The sequence below is a fragment of the Pristiophorus japonicus genome, chromosome 22 (genome assembly GCF_044704955.1).
Source record: "Pristiophorus japonicus isolate sPriJap1 chromosome 22, sPriJap1.hap1, whole genome shotgun sequence".
In the NCBI taxonomy this organism is placed as follows: domain Eukaryota; kingdom Metazoa; phylum Chordata; class Chondrichthyes; family Pristiophoridae; genus Pristiophorus; species Pristiophorus japonicus.
In genome coordinates, this window is record NC_091998.1 from 24758405 (window position 1) to 24779937 (window position 21533).

General features: G+C 40.9%; 1 protein-coding gene across 5 annotated transcripts in view; it reads right to left on the reverse strand.

Moving 5' to 3' along the window:
• LOC139234906 (AP2-associated protein kinase 1-like) overlaps positions 1–21533 on the reverse strand; it is a 98783-nt gene that overhangs the window by 59886 nt on the left and 17364 nt on the right. For all 5 annotated transcript variants that reach the window (XM_070865776.1, XM_070865775.1, XM_070865773.1 and 2 more), the window contains exon 2: positions 586–704. In XM_070865776.1, the coding sequence (XP_070721877.1) occupies positions 586–704 (119 nt within the window). The remainder of the gene's footprint in view (positions 1–585; positions 705–21533) is intronic.

A 21533-nucleotide genomic window follows, 5' to 3' on the forward strand; every position in this document is an offset into this window, starting at 1 on the left:
TTAGGATGAAAGAAAACTTGGTGGTAATAGAGTAGGAAGTCAAAAAGAACAGTAGCATAATATGCAGTTCTCAGAGGGGAATGCTAATTTTACTGCACTGAGGAGATGCTATTTTCATGTAAATTTATTGAGAGGTATTTGATAAATCAATTCTCGTTTGGCCTGCTTTGCTCTCTCCCTACACATCTGTGTCACAACTTGACATTCTCTTCCTTCTGCACTTTGGGACATACAAGGTGTAGGCCATGCTTTTAACATTCAGTTTTCTTGCAGTGGACAAATAGAGGCCATGAGAATCAGCTCACTTGATATATTTCAAATCCCTTGGAGAACCAACCATCATCGTTTCAGATCTGAACTTAAGTGTAAACAGAAACTAGTAGTTTTACTAGTTTGGCAGAAATCAAAGGCACCCAGTAAATTTGCTTCAGTGCTGGAATTAAAGGAATCTTCCAATAAAAAATGCTTCTACTTGCGGAGACCTCTGCAACAAATTTCACAGTAAATAGCATAAAAGACTAGAACAGAAGCCAGATTGTTGCTTTAATCTGAAGTTAGCTATAAGGTGACCATCATTTTTCTTACCATAATGGCTATTTCCTGCTTACAAACTTGGAGGTCATGTTCCGTGTTTACATACATTCGTTTCAGAGCACATCTTACACCACTGTGAGTCTTGGCTAAAAACACTATTGCAAATCCACCTAAACAAATGGAAAACAATACAGTTAGAAACATATTACAGGCAATTAAATTTTTATTTTGCAGACACATGACATTTTTGAATGTTACTATATTCTCATTAAGTTGTCATGTAATTAATAAGCATGAAATACCTTTAAATATTCAGGCAGCATCTTTTACTTGGGTGGGTGGCTGACGCATGCGCCAGCCTATGGATCTATATTTACCACTGTAATTGATGTATTGAACCTGAGCAACATTATTAGCTGCTGATCTAGTACAATAGATCATATCAAAACTATCAGTTTAAATAATCTCATTTATAGCTCAGTCATGAACATTATCTGGACAGGATCAGACTGCAAATTGTACTTTAAATTCCTTAACAAAACAATGAAACCTGCACATCACAGTGCAAAGAGAGCCTTTCCACCTAGCAGTGACAGCTCATCTAGAAACCTTTTTGGCAGAATCTGGACATTATCTGTTTAACAGATGCTCGCCAATCTCCTTCTCATTCAGATACGTCTTATAAACTTCCCCTATATTTGGTCTTTATTAAACAGCTGGCATTGCAAAATACGCATGCACATATATTTACATATCCTTCGTCCGAATAGGCTAGACCTGCCTTGTTCATTTATTAGCTAATTCACCAGGTGTCGTCAGTTAAGAGTAGGCCAATCAAGCATTTTCTAAGTAATTTATCTTCCTATTTCAATATAAATAAATCACAAGGCACAGCTTAAAAATTGAGGAACTGCTAGAGTTAACGAAACCAAAAGGTACAATGTCATTGCAGCTATTGGTCGAAAATAGATAGGTGGCGCACCGATTTCAGCCACGCAGAATCCTGCTTACACTGCCTCAGGTGAAAAATTAATTCTGTTGCCCTGCATTTGCATGAACACATACACGGAGAGTCCATCTCCAAGTAGTTACATTTTAGAATGTTTAACCAGTGCAGTTGGCAGTAGTCATGCCATCTAAAGATTTAAATTAATTGCAGACATGTGTAAAATGTGTTCAGGAGATCCAAGGAACTTTACAACTTGAACTTATATAGCGCCTTTAATGTAGAGGTGCTTTACACACTTGGTTTTACACTGCACTGCACTGAACTTCCAAATGGAAGTCGTGCGAGACTCCCAAGATTTCACACCACCCCTAAAGAAAGGAAAGATAGATTACGAAAGTAAACTTGCGCAAAACATAAAAACAGATAGTAAAAGCTTTTACCGATATATAAAACGGAAAAGAGTGACTAAAGTAAATGTTGGTCCCTTAGAAGATGAGAAGGGGGATTTAATAATGGGAAATGTGGAAATGGCTGAGACCTTAAATAATTATTTTGCTTCGGTCTTCACAGTGGAAGACACAAAAACCATGCCAAAGATTGCTGGTCACGGGAATGAGAGAAGGGAGGATCTTGAGACAATCACTATCACTAGGGGGGGGGGTAGTGCTGGACATGCTAATGGATCTCAAGGTAGACAAGTCCCCTGGTGCTGATGAAATGTATCCCAGGGTATTAAAAAAAGAGATGGCGGAAGTTATAGCAGATGCATTAGTTATAATCTACCAAAATTCTCTGAACTCTGGGGAGGTACCTTGGGATTGGAAAGCAGCTAATGTAACGCCTCTGTTTAAAAAAGGGGGTAGACAAAAGGCAGGTAACTATAGCCGGTTAGTTTAACATCTGTAGTGGGGAAAATGCTTGAAGCTATCATTAAGGAAGAAATAGCGGGACGGCTAGATAGGAATAGTGCAATCAAGCAGACGCAACATGGATTCATGAAGGGGAAATCATGTTTAACTAATTTACTGGAATTCTTTGAGGCTATAACGAGCATGGTGGATAGAGGTGTACCGATGGATGTGGTGTATTTAGATTTCCAAAAGGCATTTGATAAGGTGCCACACAAAAGGTTACTGCAGAAGATAAAGGTACGCGGAGTCAGAAGAAATGTATTAGCATGGATAGAGAATTGGCTGGCTAACAGAAAGCAGGGAGTCGGGATAAATGGGTCCTTTTCGGGTTGGAAATCAGTGGTTAGTGGTGTGCCACAGGGATCGGTGCTGGGACCACAACTGTTTACAATATACATAGATGACCTGGAAGAGGGGACCGAGTGTAGTGTAACAAAATTTGCAGATGACACAAAGATTAGTGGGAAAGCGGGTTGTGTAGAGGACAGAGAGAGGCTGCAAAGAGATTTAGATAGGTTAAGCGAATGGGCTAAGGTTTGGCAGCTGGAATACAATGTTGGAACATGTGAGGTCATCATCCACCTTGGGGGGAAAAAAAAAAAACAGTAAAAGGGAATATTATTTGAATGGGGAGAAATTACAACATGCTGCAGTGCAGAGGGACCTGGGGGTCCTTGTGCATGAATCCCAAAAAGTTAGTTTGCAGGTAATCAGGAAGGCGAATGGAATGTTGGCCTTCATTGTGAGAGGGGCGGAGTACAAAAGCAGGGAGGTCCTGCTGCAATTGTACAGGGTATTGGTGAGGCCGCACCTGGAATACTGCTTGCAGTTTTGGTCACCTTACTTAAGGAAGGATATACTACCTTTGGAGTGGGTACAGAGACGATTCACTAGGCTGATTCTGGAGATGAGGGGGTTACCTTATGATGATAGATTGAGTAGACTGGGTCTTTACTCATTGGAGTTCAGAAGGATGAGGGGTGATCTTATAGAAACATTTAAAATAATGAAAGGGAGAGACAAGATAGAGGGAGAGAGGTTGTTTCCACTGGTCGGGGAGACTCGAACTAGGGGGCACAGCCTCAAAATACGGGGGAGCCAATTTAAAACCGAGTTGAGAAGGAATTTCTTCTTCCAGAGGGTTGTGAATCTGTGGAATTCTCTGCCCAGGGAAGCAGTTGAGGCTAGCTCATTAAATGTATTCAAATCACAGATAGATAGATTTTTAACCAATAAGGGAATTAAGGGTTATGGGGAGCGGGCGGGTAAGTGGAGCTGAGTCCACGGCCAGATCAGCCATGATCTTGTTGAGTAGCGGAGCAGGCTCGAGGGGCTAGATGGCCTACTCCTGTTCCAAATTCTTATGTTCTTATGTTCAGAGAGGAGACCAGAAACTTGAACCCCACTCCAAATTTATAACTTTAACATTGAGCAAATAAACTCCCAATAACTTCTGCAATCCTTCTTAGATAATTTAATCTGTCTCCCACTCAAATTAGCCAGTAAAGTGTGTACACACTTCTAATTGCACCTTTCCAATACTACTCCCAAAAAGAGATGCTTTGCTGCCAAGTAGCCAGTTAAATGGAACCCTGCAAGTGACTTCAAATAGAATAGAATTAACATATTTTTAAAATCAACTTCTTATATTGGAAGATGTATTACAAGTAGCATTTCACCTCGTGAACATTGTTCATTCATTCTCACAAGTAATGCTTTGAGTGGATTTACAACAAGAGAGGATCCTTGTGCCAAAGAAACAGACCATGTTGACTATGGAACTAGCAATTTAAGACAATCGTCAAATGCAGTAATGTTCCGCACAATATGATGAACAAAACTGTTCCATATTTGACCCTTCAACTTTTGTCGTTCTATTTCTTATTCGTTGCAGCAACAAATCTTACAACTTATTTTTCCATTCAGATACAAGTTTTGGATCAATTTAACACATGAAAAGGAATCATAAATCTAAGGTTCGCCATTGGCTAGCTATAACTGTCTCTTGAACACTACTCAAGAAACTGCACAATAATTCTTTCAGTTCCATATTAGAAAGCTGCTGCTGCTGAACATAACTCATGTGCAGCAGTCGATATAAATCTTGCGGCTCTGATGAACGTAGTGGAAATATAGAACTCTCCCCTAAAAGGCTTTGGATACTGGTCAGTTGAAATGTTAAAGACAGATCGATAGATTTTTGTTACACAAGGATATCAAGGGATTTGAAGCAATGACAGGTAAATGGAGTTGTGGTATAGCTCAGCCTAATCTAACTGGAGTGGCAGAACAGGAACAGGCTTTAGAGGCTGGATAGCCCATTCCTTCCTGTTCCAATGTTAAACAGAAATATTCGAGCAGATGCACAAAAAAAGGCAACAGCACCTCCTTAAGAAAGACTTGCATTTATATAGCACCTTCCATGACCATCCCAAAGTGCTTAACAGTCAACGAAGTACTTTTGAAGTGGTAGTCACTGTTGTAATGTCGGAAACATGGCAGCCAATTTGCACACAGCAAGCTCCCACAAACAGCAATGTGATAATGACCAGATAATTTGTTTTAGTGATGTTGATTAATGATAAATCTTGGCCAGGATATCGGGAGAACTCCCCTGCTCGACTTCAAAATAGTGCCATGGGATCTTTTACAGCTACCCAAGAGCACAGACGGGGCCTCGGTTTAACGTCTCATCCGATTAGAACCTCCGACAGTGCAGCACTCCCTCAGTACTGCACTGGAATGTCAACCTCGATTTTGTGCTCAAGTCTCTGGAGTGAGACTTGAACCTACAACCTTCTGACTCAGAGGCAAGGTTGCTACCACTGAGCCACTGGCTGACACAGGATGTTTTTCATGTGTTAAATTGTTCCAAAAACTTACAACTATATTTTTAATTTAGCTGCAAGATTTGTTGCTGCAGAGTATAAGAGTTAGGAAAAAAGGGAGAGAAATGCCAATTTTGTCAAATTCACCAGATATTTTCTACCTTTTGTACTAATCCACCTCGTTACCACTATCTATTATTTAAGATTGATGGATTCCAGTCTTTTAAACAACTTTAACCAGAATGCAATTTGCATGCTTGCCATCCCACTCAAACTCTGAGCACAGACTGACCTTGCTGCAGTTATCTTATGTGCTTTGTAATGCACAATTTCTTCCAGCAGCAACTTACGTTTTTTTGTCTGCAATGAATACATTGTAAAACAAAAAAAAAGGTGATGTATGTTTATGCAGAAACCGGTTTCTCTCTCCTCCTCCCCCCACCCCTCCCCCAGCCAATCGGCAAGAACCTTCCACTCCAGACATTCTTAGCTCCATTGGTGATTGATCTCTGCAATTGCAGTCGTCAGAGGCACAATTGATTTACACAAACCTAATGGCTAAACACAGAAAATAAAACATGGATTGTGGAAGACTGCCAAATAGAATCATTAGCAATTTTATAAAAAAATGGTATTAGCACGTCACAAGTAATAATTTAAAGCAAAGCTCGGCAATGCATTAAAATTCCACCCTTCTAATGTAAGGTTTCTCAACAGGAGACTCTGAAATCCAATGTACAAAAGCTCATATAGCAAAATACTGCCAACAAGTTTCATTTATAGAACACCTTTAATTTAGAAAAGGTGTTACACAAAGTGTGTGTGGGGGAGGGGGTTAATAGGGCTCAAGAAGGTTACAGAGACAGAAAGGAATAAGGCTATGAAGAGATTTAAACACTGAGAATTTTCAATTTTAAGCATTGGGGGACTGGGAGCCAATACTGGGGTGATGCACAAGTGTGGCATTGGATACAGGCAGCAGAGTTTTGGATGACCCGCATTTTACAGAGGGTGCAAGATGGAAGGCAAGCCAGGAGAGCATTGGAATAGTGAAATCTGGAGGAGACAATTGATGGGATTGAAGGCCGATAAATCCCCAGGGCCTCAGTCTACATCCCAGAGTACTTAAGGAAGTGGCCCGAGAAATAGTGGCTGCATTGGTGATAATTTTCCAACAGTTTATTGACTCTGGATCAGTTCGTATGGACTGGAGGGTTGCTAATGTAACACCACTTTTTAAAAAAGGAGGGAGAGAAAACACGGGTAATTATAGACCAGTTAGCCGGACATCGGTAGTGGGGAAAATGTTGGAATCAAATCATTAAGGATGAAATAGCAGCACATTTGGAAAGCAGTGATAGGATAGGTCCAAGTCAGCATGGATTTATGAAGGGGAAATCATGCTTGACAAATCTTCTGGAATTTTGTGAGGATGTAACTAGTAGACAGGGGAGAACCAGTGGATGTGGTGTATTTGGAATTTCAAAAGGCTTTTGACAAGGTCCCACACAAGAGATTGGTGTGCAAAATCAAAGCACATAGTACTGGGGGTAATGTACTGACGTGGATAGAGAACTCGTTGGCAGACAGGAAGCAGAGAGTCGGGATTAGCGGGTCCTTTTCAGAATGGCAGGCAGTGACTAGTGGAGTGCTGCAGGGCTCAGTGCTGGGACCCCAGCTTTTTACAATATATATTAATGATTTGGATGATGGAATGGAGTGTAATATCTCCAAGTTTGCAGATGACACTAAACTGGGTGGCGGTGTGAGCTGCGAGGAGGATGCTAGGAGACTGCAGGATGATTTGGACAGGTTAGGCGAGTGGGCAAACACATGGCAGATGCAGTACAATGTGGATAAATGTGAGGTTATCCACTTTGGGGGCAAAAACACGAAGGTAGATTATCTGAATGGCAGCAGATTAGGAAAAGGGGAGGTGCAGCGAGACCTGGGTGTCATGGTTCATCAGTCATTGAAGGTTGGCTTGCAGGTACAGCAGGCGGTGAAGGCGGCAAATGGTATGTTAGCCTTCATAGCAAGGGGATTTGAGTATAGGAGCAGGGAAGTCTTACTGCAGTTGTACAGGGCCTTGGTGAGGCCCCACCTGGAATATTGTGTTCAGTTTTGGTCTCCTAATCTGAGGAAGGATGTTCTTGCTATTGAGGGAGTGCAGCGGAGGTTCACCAGACTGATTCCTGGGATGGCAGGACTGACATATGAGGAGAGACTGGATCAACTGGGCCTGTATTCACTGGAGTTTAGAAAGAAGAGAGGGGATCTCATAGAAACATATAAAATTCTGACGATTCTGGACAGGTTAGGTGCAGGAAGAATGTTCCCGATGTTGGGGAAGTCCAGAACCAGAGGACATAGTCTAAGGATAAGGGGTAAGCCATTTAGGACTGAGATGAGGGGGAACTTCTTCACTCAGAGTTGTTAACCTATGGAATTCCCTACCGCAGAGAGTTGTTGATGCCAGTTCATTGGATATATTCAAGAGGGAGTTAGATATGGCCCTTGCGGCTAAAGGGATCAAGGGGTATGGAGAGAAAGCAGGAACAAGGTACTGAAGGAATGATCAGCCATGATCTTATTGAATGGTGGTGCAGGCTCGAACGGCCGGATGGCCTACTCCTGCACCTATTTTCTATGTTTCTATGGATATAGTAGATTACCACGTCAGTTTCTACATGTATGCTGACGACACTCGGCTCTACCTCTCCAACATCTCTCTAGACCCCTCCACTGTCTCTAAATTGTCACACTGCTTGTACAACATCCAGTGATGGATGAGCAGAAATTTCCTGCGAGCCACATGGCTAATTGGAAATCCAAATATTGCTAATTGCATTTGATTAGTAAATTAAAAAAATGAGTAACAGACAGTCGTTGAGTACCAATACTCATTCACACAGCATATGCACGTGTGCTTTAAACCTTTGGGCGTGGAATGTGTGGTCCGGACAACGGTGAACTGGCAGGGAAAGGGATGGAGTCAGTGGCTAGAGAACAGATCCAATCGCTTCGGTCTTCCTAATATTTAGGTGGAGGAAATTTCTGCTCATCCATTACTGGATGTCGTACAAGCAGTGTGACAATTTAGAGACAGTGGAGGGGTCTAGAGGGGTGCTGGAGAGTTAGAGCTGAATGTTGTCAGCATACATGTGGAAACTGACGCTATGCTTTCGGATAATGTTGCCAAGGGGCAGTGTGTAGATGAGAAAAAGGAGGGGGCCAAGGATAGATCCTTGAGCAACTCGAGGTAAATGTACAGGACCAGGAAGGGAAGCCATTGCAGGTAATTCTCTGGCTAGAACTGGATAAATAAGAATGGAACCAAGAGAGTGTAGTTCCACCCAGCTGGACGACGGAAGAGAGGCATTGGAGGAGGATGGTGTGGTCGAGAAGGACGAGGAGGGACAGTTTACCACAGTCATATAGGATGTAATCTGTGACTTTGAGAAGAGCTGTTTCAGTACTGTGGCAGGGACAGAAACCTGATAAGTGCATGTGGCTAAAGCGGTGTCGTTGTAACCACAGTGTGCTAGTCAACAATGTCTATTGGACATAACCACCCTACACAGAATTGGGTATTTCTTTTTCGACCTACATCCACGCAACGCCGGAAATCACTTCAAATTTGCCAACTTAGGCCCGGTTACAATTCCATATAAAAAAAAAAGCTCTAATTTTATAATTTGTAAAAGGATAGATCTGTTTCTATCGTGAATTATCGAAGGAGCACAAAATTGCAAAACAACAAATAGATGAAGCAAGTGGGTGAATGATGTCAGATACAGTTTAACTAAAAATGTGAAGTAGTAAACTGGGTGCAAGAATAGTCAATACACCATCACAGGACTTTAGCACTGTGCCTTTGGAATCAAGACATAAAATTGTATAGAGACTAAAACAGTGTATAAAAAAAAAACATTTAATGCTGGTATTCATCAAATCTGGAAATAAAATAAAATGCTAAGAAAACTCCATTCAATTATTTATTTGTATAACTTGCGTGACAATGCAGCACATGTGAAACAAGTCAAAGAAGAAGATATTTTCAACATCAAGTACTTATCCAACTGAGCTGAGTCAAAGAATAGTTTCAGGTCTGGGAGAAAACTTTCTTACAGCATTTACAGTCTCCTTGACATATAATTATGGGTCTCAGATATTGGAAGAAAACAAAGTTATTAAAAAAATTCCAACATTAAAACGGACAAATGTAGAGCTCAGACTTACGAGGATGCTACCAGGAATGAGGAGTTACAATTAGAGACACACTTAAGAAGTCAACACTTTTTTCACTGCTGCTAAGGTTTGGGTCTGCTGACAGAGGCCTTTGAGGTTATGATGGGTTAAGTTAATGTAAATAGTAAGAGACTGTTTCAACTGGTTGGTGTGATGGTTATGAGGTACAAATTTAAAGGTCACAAAAAGAATCAAAAAGTATATGTTGTAAAAAAATGTTTTACATAGAGGGTGGTTGAATTCTCTATCACAAATTGTTGAAGCAGAATCCATAAGTTTTTTAAAACCAGAATTATACTGTTAAAAGAGAGGAGTATGAAAGGTTGTGGTGAGCGAGATGAGATTAGACTAGATGCCTCATGGAGGAAAACAACACTGCAGACTTGAGCCAAATAGGCTGTTCCTGTGCTACAACATTTTATGATAAAATGAGATATATAAGCCTTCCCTTATATGAAGTTGCAGTCCAATCATTGTCCTCGTCTTTACAATAAAGAGGCAAGAGGACTATCTGCAAGGTCAAAGAAGTTTCAAGTAGCTGAATGTTTGTTCTCCGTACACCCACTCCCTGACATGTGGCCAAATAATTCCTGCATGACCACGATCAGATGCAATTCCTGCCCCTTCTCCTAATCTATCACAGTAGCAGGGACTGCCGTAACAGCATCAAGAGGTAGAAGGCGGGGACAGGGGTCTATTAAATTTTAAACACAGTTTCCTTAGTTACAGGAAACCTACTCATGCTTCGTTATCAGTGAGGGCAGCTGCACAAATGTACCAATATAACTTGCGGTTTCCAACGTAAAGGAGGAAGCCGAAAGGCTTGAACAGCCATCACATTCACGATATCAGTATTGAAGAATTTCCCAAGTATCTGTGTAGGAATCAAAGGGGAAAAAAGGGGGTACTGTTATAAACTATAAACACACTGGTTGGTCCATGATAAAGTAGATGGAGAGCGCTAATTAAGAATTAGCAGCAAAAAGAAAGAAACTTTTAAAAGAACATTAAGACAAATGTGTTGTTTTCTTTTTGCATCCGCATTAATTGCTGTTTGGTAGGTTAGGTAATCCTCTACTAATACCCAATTCCCTTCATTTGCCAGACACTGAAGCAATACTGACGTATTTGGGTCTATGGTTCTCCGCATTTGCTGTGTCACAATTTTAAAAACTAACATGTTACCGTGTTTTCAATCTACTGAAGCTTCTACATCCAAGGTGTTCTGCCTCAGTGCCAATCTAGGACAGCTACCCAGATATACTCTTCACTTTTTCTGAGTTGAGACCAGCTTCTTTGAAAGCATTTCTTTCATACTAGGTATGCAAACATGCTTTAAATTAATTGCAGTTAGACAGATAAGGTGTAAACTGCAACTTGCCACTTTGACAGTGAGTTCTTTGATACATGATTTGTATATCAAATAATGAGAACAAATGTGATGATTGTGTCCTCAGCCTGTACTGTAGAGTAAACTCCTAGGCTCCAACCAATTCTACTTCACAAATTGTTGCAAGTTTTGCAATTTTAACGATAAATGTCAAATCGAAGTATTATATAAAAAGACAAAATGACGGACTTTAAAATGCAAACTAAAGTACATCTGCACACCCTTGTTCAATTCTACCCTGCCCACTAAACTGGCTTCCTCTGAAGAGAATACTTGGTCTTCACTTCCCCCTATCTCACCAAAGGACTAGTTTTCAAATATAATGAAGCGAGAGTATTTTACTTCCACATGCACTGGGTACAGAAAAGACTGTCTAAACATTGAAACTGATGCTGCACCTTTTCTGTCTTATAGCCACCATTTAACTTTGGATTGCATCATTTCTATCCACCATTTAAATCAAATCAAAGCACGTCAAAATTCAAAAATTAAAAGCGGCTGCAAACATAGCTGAGTTCAGATGCATAATGAGATGATCGTGGTGGTGCATCATACCATTATGGTTTGTACGGAATGCAGTTGCTTGCATATGCAGTGCTGACATTTTGAGATAACCAACATATTGGGCATATAGGATCATGGAAATTTACAGCACTGAAGGAGACCATGCGTGGCTGTGCTGGAGCTGACATATGGGACAAATCCCATTATAGAAAGCATGCCACAAGTAACGCAAGAGTACCCAAGAGAGGCAACATAAGAAAAGGTTTTTATTTTTCTATTTGTAAATGCCAATGCATACATTGCAGATTGTTACTGGACTAGGAATTTTTATTGCCGTTAAATGAAGAGTGCCTAGTTGATTACAACTTTATTAAAGCTTACAGGATGTTGCTCAATACATTATTTCAAAACTAGGTTTTATGCAATGAGGAGAGGTACTAATGAAATTGCTCCTTCATTTTCCAGAGTCAAGAAACAACTTCCTATCTGGCAGAGTTTGCTGTATCAACTACCTACATTCTTGTGAAAACGCCAGGGATACAAGTGTTACCCAAATTATGCTGCAGAAAAGCCAGGCAAGGACAGGAATATTGGCATTTATATAGCACCTTGGGTTGTTCAAAAATTTCACGGTGCTTCACATACTTTATCATAGAGTGGTTTCAGCACGGAAGGTAGTCTTTCAGCCCGTCAAACTCTCTAAGAGCACTTCAGATAGTCCCACTCCCCCGCCCTTTCCACGTAGCCCTGCAATTTCTTTTCCTTCAGGTACTTATCCAACTCCCTTTTGAAAGCAGTGACTGAGTCTGCCTCCACCACCCTCTCAGGCAGTGCATTCCAGATCCTAACCACTCGCTGTGAGAAAAAAAGTTTTTTTTCTTAAGTTGCCTTTGGTTCTTTTGCCAATCACCTTAAATCTATGTCCTCTGGTTCTCGACCCTTCCACCAATAGGAACAGTTTTTCCATCTGCTCTGTCCAGACCCATGGTTTTGAACACCTCTATCAAATCTCTCAATCTTCTTTGCTCGAAGGAGAACAACCCCAGCTTCCCCAGTCTATCCACGTAGCTGAAGTCCCTCATCGCTGGAATCATTCTCGTGAATCTTTTCTGCACCCTCTCGAAGGCCTTCACATCCTTCCTAAAGTGCGGTGCCCAGAATTGGACACAATATTCCAGTTAAGGCCGAATCAGTGTTTTATACAGGTTCATCATAACTTCCACACTTTTATACTCTATACTTCGATTTATGAAGCCCAGGATCCCATTATCTTGAAGCAAAGTGACTGTTAGGGGCGCAAGTGTAAAATCCCACAAAAAGTAATGAGATGAAATGATCAGTTAAACTTTTTTGGGAGGGCGGTGTTGATTGAGGGATTGATGTTGGCCAAGCAATGAATGGGCAAAACTCCTACTCTTCCTCAAATAGCATGGAATCTTTAATGTCCACTTGAATCACTGAATAAGGCAGCGGCACCAATATCAAAAAGCAGCATCTCCAACAATGTAACACTCCCTCAACACTGTACTGGAGTGTCAATCGACATTCAAGTCTTGAACATCCCATAAAAATATCACTCCAACTACTAGAATTATTTTACCTACAAAGAGAAATTTCCAAAAGGATAAAATAAATATAAACCTACATGAAAATAGACCAATTAGGACACATCAAATCCAGCAACACTGGAGCAAAATCACAGCAGACATATAGTGTAGCATTAAACCTGTTAGAGTCTTTGATAGCTCATGGGGTACATCCTTCCCTGACAATGGCCATTATCCCAGTAAGATACAAGTGATCCATCTCCCTTGGGTCATAATATTTTATCCTATTTTCACTATAAAGTGTTCCTAGGAAACATGGAATACTTAGCAAAAACAAAATTGGCAATTTAAGCTCAACACTGAAAGCAGTTACCATATCTATTAACAGTAATCAATAAAGGCAATGCTTACTTATCTAATTATACTGAAAGCTATTCACTATACAGCTCATGAATTAGCTGCAAACAATGGCAAATGTGATGAAAGCTTGATTTAATTACAAATCATATGCTTTATATAAACATCAAATATTTGAAACGTTTTGCAACAAATCACATCTTTTGTTTTCGCACATTATGTAATCAGTCACACAAACTTGTAATCAATCTTCGAGTCTCCAACTTTACAAAGTCTAGAGATTTACAGAAGTTCAGATGAGCAATTCATTGCTCAAATTTCAATTATATGGAATACTGATGCCTCAAGAAAAATAGTGCGAGCAGCCAGTGAAAGTTTTAATCAGGAGAGAATACGGCTATTTAATTAAAGCTTTGCAGATGTAGGGCCCAAGTTTCGGGCCGCGCCTAGAACGGCGCAGCCTGGACCTGGACGCCCGTTTTTCGCGCCAGAAAGTGCGCCTAAAAAAAAAAAACTTGCTTATTCTGCGGCTCCCTGCTGTTCCTCGAGTCAGGCGCGGCGCAGCAAGAGCTGTAGGGGGCGGAGCTAGGTCCCTGCGCTGAAAACAGTGCTGGGACCTCTGCACATGCGTGCTACAGTGGGCGCACTTGTGCAGTAGCTCCAGGCGCCCAAAACTGTGTGGAAGGGACCCGAAGCACGCAGCCCTTAGTCCTGGCCAAATGGCCTCATTGGGGCTGCGCGGATAAGGCTCCTCCCACGCCCAGCTCCTGCTTCCGCCCGACCCCCGCCGCCCCGGATCTGACCCAACACTCCCGGACTGGACCCGACCTGCGCTATTCCCCCCCCCCCCCCCCGAACCGACCCAACCCCGAGCCACCTACCTGTGCATCTGGTGCTGGGGACGGGTCTGGCCGAAGTCATGGGCCCGGCCCGTTCAGTGGTAGTAGCGTAGTACGTCGACTTCCTCCTCCTCCCCCTCCTCAACACAGAAACTGACAGAGTGAGACACACACACAGATAGAGAAACTGACAGACACACACTGGGGGGGGGGCATCTCAGCACACTGTTGGAGGGCTCCCGGTGCTGCAGTCGGTAAGTAGAAAATGTTTTATTTATTGATTTTTTTTTTATTATTTCTTATTAATTTTTTTTGATTGATTTATTGGTTGATTTATTGATGTTTTTATCATTTATTATTGATGGTTCTTTATTTGTAAAACTGAAGTGTTTAATGTTTGTAAACTTCCCTTTAAACCCCCCCCCCAATTCCCTACGCCCGATTTGTAACCTACGCCTGATTTTCTAAAGTGTAGACAAGGTTTTGTTCGAGCGTACAAAAATCTTCACTTACTCCATTCTAAGTTAGTTTGAAGTTTTCAGGTGTAAGTGGCCAGACACGCCCCCTTTTGAAAAAAAAATTCTGTTCCAAAGTGAAACTGTTCTAACTAACTGTTCAAATTAAATGCCGAGAATTTGAATTTCTAAGATACTCCGTTCTACACCAGTTGCTCCAAAAAATCAGGAGCAACTGAGGCCGAAACTTGGGCCCGTAGAGTGGAGCAGTGATTGGAAAACATGGTCCATTCCATTCCCCAACCTTGGTGATACTTAAATGACAACTCTCCTTTTTGATTTCAGTCCCAGGTCCCACTGTTAAGTTAATGATTTAAAAGCCAAAACAAATATCTTCCTGTTCATTTAGCCAGATGGGTGGGTGGCAGAAGAGAGAGGAGCCCAAAGCTAAATGCTATGGATTCTAGAATTGAATATTTAACACTATTCTAAGGCATTTTGTAGACAAATAAGTGTCAATATTCAAGGCAGATACACATTTCACAAAAGTCTACTGAAAAAGATCTTCTGAAGCAGATTAAAGTGTTCTTCACTAGTAGTGTTTCCACACACCTCCCTTAAAGCAGTTCATGTTGCTCGCGTGAATTAGTGGTGTTCTACTCTGCTTCAGAGTCTCACTTGTAGATCATATTTCCAAATACATTCCCCATTAAAAGTTACTGCATATAAAATACACCTATGTTTAACATTTTTTAATTCATTCACAGGATGTGGGCATCGCTGGCAAGGCCAGTATTTATTACCCATCCCCAATTGCCCTCAAGAAGGTGGTGGTGCGCTGCCTTCTTGAACCGCTGCCTTCCATGTGGTGAAGGTACTCCCACTGAGCTCATAGAGGGGGAGTTCCCTCGCAGCAGTGTGGGAGCACTTTTACCACACGGTGGTACGTAGTATGTGGTAACCTACATTATCAATTCGATGCAGATTCTTCATAATAAAAGAACATGCTATGGAGTTTAGGGGAAAGTTCACTTTTATTTGAATCTCTTTTCTTCCTTGCTGCAATCTTCATTGGTTTACATTTCACGCTGAGTCAACCATATGGTCAGAACCACAGGTGGTCAGACTGGAGCCTATTTTAGTCACAGCCATATGATTACCTAAAACACATGCAAACAAAAACATTTCAAATTACTATGTACATATTTTTTTTTAAAGAACTGGAAGCATCTTTTAAAGTATGGGTTACTTCAGAGTACTGTAATTCAGGCTTAAATGAAGGAAATCTTCAATTTATAGCCCATTAAAAATAAAATACACAGCTTGAAATATAGAATGAACATGACTGTGGCTTGGCAGCACAGTAATTTGAAGAAGCCCGTATTGTGCAATACATCATAAAAGGTAAATGATATACAGTTAAAATGACAGGCTATCAAAAGCCCCAAACGAATATAACATTTTCCCCACGTGTATTTAAATCACAATGTTATTATTAAACTGTTTGCGTGACTTCCAATGCTGTAGTATTGTTGTCTTAGTACTGATTTGAAGTTGCATTTCATCATTGGGTAGGGCAAGGACATAGAAAGGTTCTGTAAACAAGGAAAGAATTTTGAATGCCATGATTTGGAAGATGGGGAGCCAAATGGAGGTCAGCGATGACCAGTGCAGAAGAAATGTGGCTGGCAAGAGTTTCAGGCAAGTTGGAGTTTGTTGGAGAGAAGCTCAGGGAGACCAGTGTGGACGGCATTCAAGAAGTTGAGCATTGAGGCAACACAAGTGTGGATATAGGTTTGAGTCGCCGTGGATGGGAGATGCAGAGGGTGCGCAATATTTAGTAATGGATTGGATTAGGATTTGACGAATAGCTCTGGGTGGCATATAGTCTGGTCCAAGCTGAGTAAACAGCAAAGGTGGTGGTTGGAGTCAAGAGCGCAGGTGCAATGTTTTTGGTGGGAGCCAAATAAAATGGCTTTGGTTTACCTGATGTTCAACTAGAGAAAGTTCCAGCTCATCCACGACTTGATGTGGGACAGGTAATCAGATAATAGTGATGAACATATTGATTAGAGATGACAAGTCAGAAAAATAGGTATAACGTGCAGAAAGGAATAAATGGGTATGAAGTGCAGCAACACTAGACTTTGTATATGTTAAACTACACTCCAGATTTATTTACAAATTAGTGAATCGCCCATGTCGCTCAGGCAATATTCTAGTTTATATTGTCACAAGGGAGGGTGCTGGTATGGGGACAAAGCCACCGTCACGGTCTGGAAAAGAGACAGCTTGGAGACAAGAAGTATTTTTTCAATTTTTGCTATTTAAGCCAATCAGGATTTCTGTATGCTAAGCACATAACTATTGCATGTAAATCAGAACTTCCTCATTGCACACAGTAGTTTGCAACACTTTGGAGAGATTTAGCAGTCTTGGTCCAAGCCAGTGATATATTACAAGAGCATATCTGGGATACAGATCTACAAAACTGAAAGCATTGGACTTCACAAGAAGGAAAGATTAAATTTTTAGTAACACCAGGTATGGTGACAGGCATCAAGAAATTACGAAACTTAATTCGGAAGTAAAAACAGAAAATGCTGAAAATTTCAGCCTGTCAGGCAGCATCTGTGGAGAGAAAAAAAGAGTTAATGTTTCCAGTTCTGACGAAGGGTCGTTGACCCGAAACGTTAACTCTTGTTTTTCTCTCCACAGATGCTGCCTGACCCGCTGAGATTTCCAGCATTTTCTGTTTTTAATTTCAGATTCCAGCATCCGCAGTATTTTGTTTTTATATTCATTCTGGAGGTTATAGTCTATCAGAGTGACGCACACCAAGACATTCCGGGGGTTGTAGTTCATTCTGAGACATGTAAAGAATGACAATGGTACTTTCCAAGAGATAGCTTGGTTTAATCCTGTTCGTCTAAGCACCCAGAGATGCAGGAAAATTCAAGTGCCAGCTTCTAACACATGAATTTTCATTTTATATGTTGAAAATCATCCAAGAACTGACAATGCAGATACAGCCATCAAGATTTTAAGAATATGAGTGATTGCATTGGGTCCACAGCGTCCTTAGTACCTTTCATGGCCTCTACATGTCCCAAAGCACTTTACAGCCAATGCAGTACTTCTGAAGTGTTGTCACTGTTGTAATGTAGAAATGTTTGGTGCAGAGAGAGATGGTGGCAGAGGCGCAGCGAGTGTTTACGTGGCAGAGGAGCGGTGAGGGATCATGGTGGAGGTGCAGTGAATGTTTGTGGCGGAGGAGCAGCGAATGAGGGAACGGGGCCGATTAGAGCCAAGGGCCATGGGGCAGCACAGGCCTGCCAATACTGCGATGTGTGTGCACTAGGTCCGTGCAGCAGAGTAGGTCTCCAGTCATCCTGGTTAACCCTTGCCAATGGACAAAGGCCCAGCTCAGTCAAGCCCGTGTGGTGGCTGATGGACAACGGTCACCACACGTAAAAAAAAAATTCCATGCACAAGTATCTTCCACCCAAGTGGAGTTCAGGACTGGAACATCGGGTCCTTCATTGAAACATTTGTGAACTCTTGGAAGCCTATGATGATGTGGGCTTATTACTGATTGGTGTAATAGACTAATTAAGTTATAGGCAAAAAGGATTCACAGAAGCAGACATGCAGACAAAATATTATCCAGCCCAATGTGATGTATGGAACTGAGTTGCCAATTTCAAGGGTGTTCTTTCAGCTCCTCTACACATTCAGTCTCTGGTAGTTAGCGCATGCCACAAGTTACAGAGCTCCATAACTATGTATAACAGTGAAGACAATATAAACCTGTTTATTACTAGGGCTTTAAGGATTAAGTTGCCTTTGAGGTTCAAACTGTTTTTTCTTTAAATCAAGCAAAATGTTAACGATCTTAGCAAACAATGGAATAATGGCTTGTAACAGTTGTATTTTCTATTCTGTGATGATCTACATATTCAAAAGATGATCTTGACGCGACATCAAATTACATAATAGCCTGTTGAATATATTAATATTGCACCCCCAAAGATAACATTGCGGACAGAGCATGTCCATTCCGCCATTTTAAATTTAAATGTAGAAGCAGCCTCCATTTTAATCCTTCATTACTTTTGCTTTTAAAATGTATGAAACCCAGATAAAACTTCCTATTTTTGTCACACTGGTACTAGAGGGAGAAATGTCGGCCCTGTTCTCTGTTGAGTAGTGTCACAGGATCTTTAATATCTAGCTGAACAAGCAAATGGGTCTTTAGTTTAAAGGCTCATCCGAATGATGACCCCTGCAAAAAATATAACACTCCCTTAATATTGCTCGCTGAAATTATGAGCTCAAACCACAGTGCTGGGCTCGAACAAACAACCTTCTTCAGATTGTAATAAAGAACACCACAGCACAAATATTAATGTTGATCTAGAAACTATTATAGGACTATAAAAAAGATTACAAAAGTTGCAGAACAATCGTCTAAGCCCTTAGTCAAATAATTCAACGATAAGTTTAATCTCCAGGTCACCTGCACCCATGTTTAAAACAAGTACTATATTCCTCACCTTCCCCCATGAAATTTCTCCTCTCCTCCAAAGGTGCTGACTCTTTGGTGGAATGCAGTTCCACAACTGATCCCCATCTCACCCTTACATTTTCACAAGTGGAAGTAATTCAACGGCTGTAGGAAGTTCCAACGTTGCATTAAGACTGATTTTTATCAGCTGATTTTTTTTCCCCCAGAACAAAATAAAAGATGCATCACTAAACAGATGCCTGGATCTTAGCTTATTCACTGACAGCATTTGTTTTACTGAAGCACTCCTAATTTACTTGAACTAATTCGGTTAGAAGCAACATAGAAATAGTAAGATGCATATTTTACACTATCAACATTAGGTTTTCAAATTAAATTATTTAACAACTAATGTTAAAGATTGCTGATTTGCTCAAGCAGATCTCCGCAGTCAGTGGTCCAAGACTCAGCATTTCAAAGTGCAATGCCACGGGCTCTGTGCAGGAAAAATACCTTACAAATTGTAGAAACATTGCAAGCGTTCATTCCTGCAAGATTCTCTCTCATTGACCAGAACCTTGGAAGCAGATCACCTACTTTTCTTCTCAAGAAGCTAATGTTAAGTATCATAGGGAAACCTGAAACATAAGGTTGGAAAATAAGGCATTTCTTATTGTAAAAAAATAAATAAGGAAATCGGAGCAGGAGTAGGCCAATCGGCCCTGCTCCATTCTATTGTGTCAAGACATGCAGTATACTGCACAGTTAATACCACGTTTGCTGACATAACACGAGTGACTATACTTCAAGGAGTAATCCATTAGACATGGAGCTTTAGGACTTAGAGATGTATTAGATAGTAGAAAGTACTAGATAAATGTAAATTGGCTCTTGCCTGCATGAAATTACACCTTGAAATAAACAGCTTGCTGAAACAATTTTTCTTCAATTGATTTCTCATTGCCATCTCCGTCCTCATCAATTCTACTCTGTTTATGCGCCGTATGGCCTCTACTAATTTGACACGAGGGTCTGATGCAGATGGCTATGAGGTGGCTAAAAAAATAATAAAGGGGGAGAAATTGGTCCTAGCACCCATTTTCATAACAGAAAATGAGGGCAAAATAGACCAATTATAGGGTGCAATGTCCCACGCCCGATCTGCACATGCATTACAGGAAATGCCATATTGATAATGCCAACTTTGCAGACGTCCCCTGGCAACCACCTAAAACAGGCGTTAGGCACTTGTAAATAGAGGACTTAATGCCTGTTTAAGGACCCCACAGCAAATTGGGCAGCACCCAGAATTTCCAGCTCTACAGGCAGCTTCACGTGCGGACTTTAATAGGACCACTGGATGCTGCCACCAAAGTCTTGCTTTTAGGTGAGTCTCGGGTCTCCAGCTTCTGGTGTACGTTCATTGAGCGCCGATCGTTCTTCACTTGATAGTGGCCCTAGATCAATTTCTAGCACAAAAAGCGTTCTATAATTTAGCAAACAAACTTTCACTTCAATGAGCACGATTAAAACAGCAGTGAAACTGGCCTCAAATATACGAAAATACAAGACTTAGCTGATTTACACTAGCACTTTGCCATTCTCCCAAGTGTGTGTGCTTATAGCAACCTAAATAGGGATGAGGTGCCTGCTGTCCATACTGCATAAAACTGTCTTATTAAAAACCTATGAAAAATTGAGATAAAGATCAACAATTTTAGCCTTAATTTTTAAATAAATGATTAATAAAAGGAACTATTCAACCCAGTCACTAATTTACATTTTAATCTATTAATACAACATTTGCAACGCATGGGTGTTTATTTAATACCACAGCACGTTGTGGCTTCTCAGAGCATGAACGCAGCTAAAAAAAAATCAGAAAAAGACCTTTCATTTTGGCTACAATTCTAAGGTTTTAGTAAATCTGTTGTCAATAACCCAGTTGCATTTTATTGAAGTTTTAAGAATGTTATAGCATGAATGTAAAGATTGAGTAAATACACAAGAATACAAAACTGACCAGAGAACAGAGAAAGGTTGATCCACTCATTAGGCAAAGTTGCACAAGCCACTCACCATGAACTAAATTAAAAATATACTAACAGGACCTGTGTGGGTCAGTGATGCTGAAATACAGTACTTATTGGTGCTCTAATGCCATAAGCAAGAGCAATAGGTTGCATCTCCATTTTCACAATGTTTGAGAGCAGAGGCCAGACACTCCTTATACGCTAGCTGACTGTTTGGAGTGTCCTGAAACATGCACTAAAATCTCTATAGTATGCCACAGAAGTTGTGACCAGACTCATGGTGCTCTTCCCCTGCCTGTACAAATAATTTATGGAGGTGGGGAGTTAAGACACATGAAAACTAAGCGCACACATCAAAGGAGGACTCCCCCATCAACCTGCTGCTGTAGCAAAACACCACCACAAATCTGGATAAAATATCTATGGAC